This window comes from Manacus vitellinus, unplaced genomic scaffold (assembly GCF_001715985.3).
Source record: "Manacus vitellinus isolate BGI_N305 unplaced genomic scaffold, ASM171598v3 scaffold_130_pilon, whole genome shotgun sequence".
In the NCBI taxonomy this organism is placed as follows: Eukaryota; Metazoa; Chordata; class Aves; order Passeriformes; family Pipridae; genus Manacus; species Manacus vitellinus.
In genome coordinates, this window is record NW_021938954.1 from 346,049 (window position 1) to 354,950 (window position 8,902).

The 8,902-nt window shown below is 41.6% G+C and overlaps 1 protein-coding gene across 5 annotated transcripts in view; it reads left to right on the forward strand.

Annotated features, from left to right (window-relative positions):
• The window catches only part of SMARCD3 (SWI/SNF related, matrix associated, actin dependent regulator of chromatin, subfamily d, member 3), a 68,637-nt gene extending 60,744 nt beyond the window's left edge, over positions 1-7,893 (forward strand). For all 5 annotated transcript variants that reach the window (XM_018068218.2, XM_018068216.2, XM_018068217.2 and 2 more), the window contains exons 10-13: positions 98-233; positions 2,317-2,439; positions 3,679-3,780; positions 3,870-7,893. In XM_018068218.2, the coding sequence (XP_017923707.1) occupies positions 98-233; positions 2,317-2,439; positions 3,679-3,780; positions 3,870-3,923 (415 nt within the window). In that variant the 3' untranslated portion in view covers positions 3,924-7,893. The remainder of the gene's footprint in view (positions 1-97; positions 234-2,316; positions 2,440-3,678; positions 3,781-3,869) is intronic.
• The last annotated feature ends 1,009 nt before the right edge of the window (positions 7,894-8,902 follow it).

An 8,902-nucleotide genomic window follows, 5' to 3' on the forward strand; every position in this document is an offset into this window, starting at 1 on the left:
GCAACAGGCTTTATCAAAGAGTGTATTCTGGGCTGGACGGATATTTATTCTGACTCATTTTGGCTGTTTTCATGATCTTGTGTTGTACTCCCCATAGCGTTGATCCCAACGACCAGAAGAAGACGGCGTGTTATGACATAGATGTAGAAGTTGAAGACCCATTAAAAGGCCAGATGAGTAGTTTTCTTCTCTCAACAGCTAACCAACAGGAGATTACAGCATTGGACAACAAGGTACTAGCCCAATAGTAAAGTATCCCATGGTACATGCACTCATTGTGTGGCTTCATATGGGTTTGGTGTCACATGTCAAAGACAGTAATGTCTTGAGACAGGGACTTCTCAAGGGGATGTGCTTTCAAGGGGTGAATTGGCCACATGCAGTGGGAATACACAGGGGTGAGTGGTGTTCCCACTCAGGATTTGATCCAGAGCCTGACATGGTTATCAGGGTGATAGAAGTAGAATTTCACAGGTAGTGTAATGAGTCCTCTGACATTCGAGAACCACCTGAACTGTATGACTAACCTTTTATTGAGGGGTTGTGATATCTTGCTAAATTGCTAAGGCAAAGCTGGCAGAATCTCATACTCGGGTGTGGGATTTGAATCCATGACTGCAGAACAGCTCTCTGCAGTAGGTGCAAATATGGGACATGCATGGCAGGAAAATCACCTGGAGCAGTTTGGTGGTTTTAAGTGTTATTGAAAGAGGATCATGTGCACTTCAAATAATAGTGTTTGTCTTAGGGCAGTGGTGGGCTCTGCAGGCTGTATTAGGGGTTCATGTCACTGTTGGCCAGCTTCTGCCATGTGTCAATGTCTGATTTGGCTTGGTAAGGAATAAACAAAAGTGGCTTCTCAGAGCAAGGCACAGCTTCTGTTTGTTTACCTCTAATACAAACAAATATGTTAAACTCTGGTCTTGGTGCAATTTTAAAGGGAGTCTGGACACCAGCAATCCTCGTGGATTCTGGTAACTGTTGCAGCATCTTTTCTTTTATGGCTCTCCAGGAAGGTCCTTTTCAGCAGGGCAGCTGCTCAGTGAGTTGGTTCCCAGCCTATATAAGCTTGCAAGCAGCATGCATGGTGATATCCTGTTTCCAGTCCAGCTCACCTTTTCCTGTGCCTTGTCTCAGCTCTTTTTTGAGCATTTGCTAGAGCACAGGGCAAGCTGTGATGAGAAGTTATAATCACTGCTGGGTGGATGGGCACAGGCTGCTGCTGTTCCCCTTCAGTGCCTTGCATTGCTGTGCTGACACAGATCCTCTCCTGGGAACTCGGCGCGTGCCGATGGAGTTCACTCCACACAGCACACACTCCACACTAGCATTTTCCCAAAGAAGGAATGATTTTAAGTTGACAGCAGCTCACTTACCATGTAGTGCCTACGCTAGTGGCCTTGATGGCATAGTCAGAGGAGGATTATTTTCTCCCATGTACTTGACCCCCTTAGCTACTTTGCCAAAAAAGATGAATGCATGAAACTAAACAAGATAGGTTTACTATCTCAAACTAGAATGTTAGAAGAACAGGGTAGCAAACGTTTGCTTCTTTATGTGTGTAGTGCAGATCATTCATTAACTGTCCTCCTACTGATCATACTTGATGTTGATATCCAGGAACATTATAGGACCCTGACTTCTCTTCATTCTTCCTTCTTCCCTGCTAGTTAATGCTCATTTCCTTCATAATACTTCTGAATATATGATTCATTTTCTATAAACCTTCCGTACTCCCGATTTCTCACTGTTCACACTCCACTTCTTTTTGCAGCCAGCGTGACTTTACTAGGCCTTCTCTTAAGAGAAAGTTTAGAAGTCATGGCCGTTCATTTAACATGGACTTGATCAAGAAGTTACTAGAAATTTTAAGGATTACAATAGGATATGGAAGATATGGTGATGATGGTAACCAGGAGAATAACTGCTTTCTTGCATTGGGCACTGTTTAAAGACATATTTATATAGCACCTTTCCCCAGAGATCCCAGACTGGGCAGAAAGAGTGATTCTACACAGGAAATTATTACTTTGTATGGTGACATGACTTTGCTCTGTGAGCCATGCAGCATTTCAGTGCAGGAAGTGAAGGAGAATCCTGTACCTACTTGTGTTGCAGAAGTACAAGTGAAACCAAAATGTAGTGGCAGGATTGCAGTTAAATTGCTCTTTGAAGTGAAAATGCCCTAGGAAGCTGCACAGGTCTGTGGTATAGAATTGTCACCTTTGTACGTTACCAGGAGTATCAAAGATGACCTGAGGGTCACTGGAGAATGGTAGAAATTAAGTAACGTATTTTGGGTTTTTTTACTGTCAGATTCATGAGACAATTGAGTCCATAAATCAGCTAAAAATACAACGTGATTTCATGCTGAGTTTCTCCAAAGATCCCAAAGGATACATCCAAGACCTTCTCCGGTCCCAAAGTAGGGATCTTAAGGTAAGCTAAGGTTTGAAAAAGAATGAATAGTGGAACCAGAATGGAAGAATTTTATCTAAATGTGTATAGAGTGCATAGCCAAACATCAAGGATGGATAATTGGTGGAAGAGAGACAGTTAGTGGAGTACTGCAATCCCAGAGCAGACAGTATGCAGGAAAGACAGTTTCGGTTGTATTCCAACTCCAGTGAAACAGCGGTGCCTGGTGGGCATGGTAGGTGGATTCATGGTCAGACAGTAAGATCGAAGTGCAGGGCTGTGTTGATATACTCTGTAAAGTCAAAGCTATATAAAACTCAGCAGGAGCATCCTATAGTACAAGAAGACAATTTTGGGGTGTTTTGTTAGTTCATAATTTAATCTTATTTAAGAAATAGGCAGGTTAAATATCAGCTGCCTTTGAGCTTATCTTTGAGATATGCGAGAAATGGAATGTAAAGAAGTTCAGTTGTTTGACAGCAAAAACAAGTTATTTGTTTTTCATAAAGTTTCACATTTTCTGTCTTTAATTGACATGCCTCAAAATCAGTCATATTAATGAATCCATGAAATTATTTTATTAAAATCATTGTGTCTTTCATATGTAAATGCCTAGTCAATAGTCTTACAAAAATCTACTGTTGAGATTGTGATTATTATTATTTACATTGTATTCAAAAGGGGATGGCATCTGAAAGAATGTTTAAATAAAGCAGCCTTTGCCTTGAGGAGCTTTCAAACAAAAGTGTTGTGGGGCTTCTCTAGCTACACACATAGAATAGTTGTTCAGAGTTTTCCCTGACTGACAACCAGTCCCGTAAGAGCCTTCTCCATGATGTTCTGCCCTGCTGGCATCAGAGTTGTGGTTGCACAATACTGCTCTGCAAAATATGCTAATAACTTTATATTTACCTCTGATTCTGTGATGCTGGAGACTTGGTCATCAGAATTCTATTTTTTTATAGAATCATAGAATGGTTCCAACCCCCTACTGCCCTGTACAGGGCTTGGAGCAACCTAGTCTAGTGGAAGGTGTCTGCCCATGGCAGGGAGTGGAACGAGATGAACTTTAAGGTCCCTTTTCCAACACAAACCATTTGATGATTCTGTGATCTTGTTTTGGTAGTACGCACACATTGTCCATTTGCTTTGGGCTTTGAGAACACTTCTGAACATTTTTTATGTAGTAATGTAGATAAATTTTGACTCTACCTAAAAGTTTGTCTGTGTGGTAGAACAGCTATATTGGTTTTGTCACAGGTGATGACTGATGTTGTTGGAAACCCAGAGGAAGAACGCAGAGCCGAATTTTATCATGAGCCATGGTCTCAAGAGGCTGTGAGCAGATATTTCTACTGCAAGGTATGAAAGAAATATCCACACTGCTGGCTTATAAATGCATCTTCTGCCGCTGAACAATTGAATCTGCTGAACTGTACTTTTTCTTTCAGATCCAGCAGCGCCGACAGGAATTGGAACAATCTCTGGGAGTGCGTAACACATAAGTCCTGCTCACAAGATCCCATTGGCATCATGACCACCAAACCAGTGGACTTTTCAGTGTTACTAGCTCACTGTTACACATGGACCTGCTTCCTGACTGGATGGGAATGTACTGTTAACACACCAGTCAGAACACCAGCTTTAGAGTGACCCTTGAAAATCTTGCCCATGGCAGGTGTCTCAAACCATCCCAGGCCAGAGGCAGCACCATACAAGTGTCAGTGTGAAAGAAGACTAAAGGTTCATTCATCAACGTGCATTGTTACGTTTTAGTGGAAAGTTCAGACACTATACAGCAAATCCTAATGGGCTAAGGCACTGATGGGGAGGTTGAGACAGGTGTTCTAGGAGATGACGGATTTAGAGAAATAAAGGCAGTTCTCATTCTACGGTACCCAAGAGTCTCAAATAGTAACTTATCTGGAATTAAACAAGATAGTCAATATAGCTGTGGAATGTTTTATACTCCTGAAGAGAGTTTTTATTCCAGCTGGACCAGTGAAAAAAGCTATCTCACCATCTGAAAGAACAAACAAGGAGATTTTCATTCTGGAATGTGGAGCCTCTCTCGAAGAAAGACATACAGTCGGGACATCTCTTCTGCAGATGCAGTTCCTTCCTCTTCCCCTTGTCTTGGCAGTGAAAGCTAGACTGTGTCACATATCACTAGATGGGTATGATCAATGTCCTTTACCAAGAGGATCATCCCTGGAGTAAGAGCTTCTTAGGCATCCTTAATATCAGTGGTAATAGCAACAAATGAGGCATTCTGAGAAAATGAAAATAACATAAAGGTGCTTTGCTTGAACACAGCAGATATTAACAGTGAGCATATATGTAAAGTATCAGATTTCTTAAATGTTTCTCTGTGTGTGCCTGGGGGAATCATCACAGGAAAGAACTTCCTAATTGTTGGTGCAGATTCCAAGAAACTTAATTTCATGTAACATGGTAGTTTTCTCTTTTCTTCAAGATGTTAACAGAGTCCCTGGATTGGTCTCACATTTTGATCATAGGTGAACTGCCTCTTACTATGAATTATTTAGTTCCCCTGTACATGATATGTGCTGGTTATGTGGCATGCTCTTGAGTTATAAAGCACTATCAGCCTTAAATAGCACAAAGAACATATCCCTTGGAAATCATCTTCTTTGTAAATGTAAATTCAGACTACGGGAATTTATAGCACATTTACTTGGAAGCAGGGACATCTTCCTTAAATCCTTTCCCTCCTCATTTTTTGTAGTGCACAGATCAGTTGTGATTAATGGCCCAACATGAATTCTAGTCCAAAAGGCAGCTGCCAAAATATAACTGTCCATTTGATGTGGCACTCAAAATCCTCTTCTAGGTTACTCCTTTTCACCTCCTTTCTTCACTTCCTCGGAAAGAGAATCAAATTCACATGTGGTATGGAAGGAAGGCAGCTCTTCTGAGTAATGCATTTTTCTGTAGTATTGCCTTTCCTCTTCTGCTACCTTTGCCAATTTCTTTCTTAATTTAACTTAAAAGTTTCTTCTGTCCAGTCACAGAAGAGATAGTGTTCTACCCCTTTATTTAATATCTTTGCTTTCACATTAATAGTGCCATAGCTTTTACTCTCCGTTGTGTTCGGAGATGTCTTGGAATATTTACTTTTGATTGGAGTCATGTGAGGGCAATACTGTCACAAAAAAACGTTGGTGTGAGAAAAAGGATGGCTTTACCTCTTTTCCTGAGGCCTTTTACTGGGGATGACTTCATTTGGAACTCTTTTTTGTGTTAAAACCTCTTTTCATAGTAAAATGTGAAATCCTGCAATCTTAAACTGGTTATAGTGAGGTGCTGTGAGGCTGCCAGACAGTGATTGACTTGAAATCTTGCTTAATTTAGGATTCCACTAATTGGACTACAAGAAAGCATTATGAGGGAAAACAGTTGGTTTCATCTGCTATTGTGCTTCCATATTTGTTCCACTGCTGTGTCAGTTGTGTGCACGCTGCCCAGTGTATAAAACTGTTTTCTGTATGTGGCAAACAGAGCAGCTGCATTCAGGGGGTGTGTTCAGTCTGCAGGAATAGGAAATGCAGAGAAAGATATGCAAGGATGTGAGAAGGAAACGAGACTGAGATAGATGCCTGCAGGATGTCTGCCAGGGAATTCTGGGGTTTGAGAGCCTTCCCACTGAAGTGGCAAATATTTGTACAGAGAAATTTCAGTCAGGTGCCACAGCTGGCAACATACTGGAGTCCAGCCTGCTTTTAGGGCCTCTCTGTAGAATTAATTGAATGGATCTGGTTCCAAGTCTCTTTCAGAGTAAATTACCAAAACTAATGTGGTGTTGCTGCCCTGTTCACAGCTGCATCACTGAAAGCTGAATCTGTGTTCAGCAGCAATGCTGTAATGAAGTGTGTGTGTGCATGAATCAGCCACTGCAGATGGCAATCCAGAATCTAAATTCTTACATCCCACTGTCTATAAAAAGACTGGTCACCAACAGCGAGTCTTAGGAATAGCTGTCAAGTGTCTTTCCTTTGGCTAAACTGGGATTTGATATTTTGATGTCTTTTTCCTGTGTTCAGGAACAGTTCAGTTCTTTTACTGAAGAGGTACAGTGAGAAATTTTGTCCTCTGTTCCAGCAGTGCAGCTGGGAGCCTGCTTTTTTGCAAAACAAAGAGAAATTTTATTTGAAGAGAAATGATGGAGCTATACTGGAAGGAACTAGACTAGGTGCTGCTTGGGAGTACAAAAATGAAAGGTAGTGGCACTGAACAGGCAGGTAATTGTGGCAGACCGTGAATGAGAAATTCATTTGAAGTTCAGGATGGTTGTTGTTTTGTGTGTATAAAAGATGATAAGAAGATGTTTCAGGGTCTTATTGCCACAGTACAATACAAATTTATGCATACTTAAAACATTCTGTGCATAGAAGTAGTTCATGTATGGATGATAATATAGATTGTTAGAAAATAGAGCATCAAACTAGGAAAAGGTTCAACAGAATTTTGGAGTACTAGTAGAAAGGAAAAACATCCTGGAGCAGAAGTGTTGACATGGCAGGTTATAAACAGTCTTTTTAGTCCTTTGTGCTGTTGGCCATGAGTCAGGACTCATATCATGTTTCGTAGAGATTAAAGGGGAAACAAATATTTGATTATGGAATAAAGAGAAAAATACAACAGTGGGAAAGGCAATAAAAAGATGGAGCAGGGTGCCACTGAAGTGCCAGTAAGACATAGCACAAAATAATGTGCAGAGTACTGTTGGAAATAGCACAGTCCATGTGAGTCGGTGTGTTCTGTGTGCATGTGTGTGTGTGTGCAGGGAGAGAGCACGTGGGAGTGCCAGGCTCAGCTGGTGTGTAGCCTGGAAACGGGCATGCAGGACAGAACCAAAAGTTCTGCAGATAACTTTGAGACACACTGTCAAAACATTTTCCAATGTTATCAGCAGGGATTCAGTTGTTCAATGTAGCTGGTTGGTAGTTGTAGTGCAGACATTGTCTCAGCTGGCAGGTTTTTTAAACCACATTGTTTAGAATTTATCCTGTGGAAGCCGAGTGAAAATATTAGTGCATATATCAATATTGGTGCATATCCTAGGGCTCCTAATTTTGAGAAAATGCTAATCAGGTATTTGGGGTTTGTTGGCCTGGTTTTGTGTGGAGAACCCTTTTATGGCAGTGCAAAGGGATGAGGAGGAAAAGAAAGCTATTTTTTCCTAAAGAAAGAGGTCTCCTTTCTGTAACTGCTCTGTTGTTTAATACGATGTATCTGTTCTGCCAGATCCTGTATGATCTTTTCCAATCTCACTGAAGAAAGGAACTCCGTTTAAAAAATACAACAGTGGGTTTGTGACAGTGAGCAAATACGTGTATAAAGGATGAGGGGAACAGAGAGACTCCCTCTACTCTGTAGCCACCATGTCTTCATTGTATGATGCTGAGTGATTCGTAGAAAAGCTTTTAACAATAAATACTTCGTTTCTTTGTATCTCTTGCACTAACCTTATGTGTCTTAACAAAGACAGGTATTGATTTCTTTCTGCCCCGATAATGATCTGAATGTTTGAATTTCTGCTCACTTGTGAATGCACACACAGACACACACAGACGCATACACACACACAAATGCACACGTGCAGGGGCAAACATCTTTTTTAATGGGACTTCACAAAGGTGAGAACTGTTGCTCTTTAGATCTTTCTTACGTGAATTCATTTCTTCACTGGATTCCACCTTCAGCCATTTCCATACTGAGTAAGTGAGAAATCCTTACCATTGGAGAGGTCTGGCTCCTCTCCTGTGCAGTTTAGAGCTAGAGCTTGGATGCCAAGACGTGCTGTATGAATTATACAGTTGCCACCGACACTCTGGTAGGAATTACATGGATACCACCTCAAAGAGCTTGTCCTTAGGTTCCGCTTAAATAAAAGAATCAAATGGGGTTTCTTCTACTATATGTCATTGTAGTTCCAGCTCAAGCTGGGAGCCTCTGAAGAGGGAACCTCCCTGCCTGTTGATTGTCACTGGATTTTATGGTCTCTATAGGTCGCTTGATATCCCGATGGCACAGTTCATCCAGTCCTGTTCATGGAGTTTGGAGTCTTCTGATTTGCTTCCACATCCTCCAGGCACCCTTTCTGACTTTTTCTTGAGATGTTTCCTTATCTTTTGTAACAGAATATCCAGTAGTTAAACTTTTACTTACGCTTCCTTATCTACCGTTTACATTTCCATAAAGGTGAAAGAAAATTCACATGGCTTAAAACTTCCTTTACTTTAGTCACTAATGCTAAGCTGTAGGACGAGTTAGTCTCTCGCTGCAGAGGAGCCTGGAGTAAGCTCTGCAAACAGCAGCCTTCCGACAGAGTTACGAGCCAGCCGATAGTGTAAGAAATCTTTGCCAGGCTGAGCAAGCTGCAGTTCACCAGCTCACTGAACAGGGTTTCGCCCCGAGGGTCCGGGCAGGGGACGGGGGTCCCGGGAGCGGGACCCGGGAC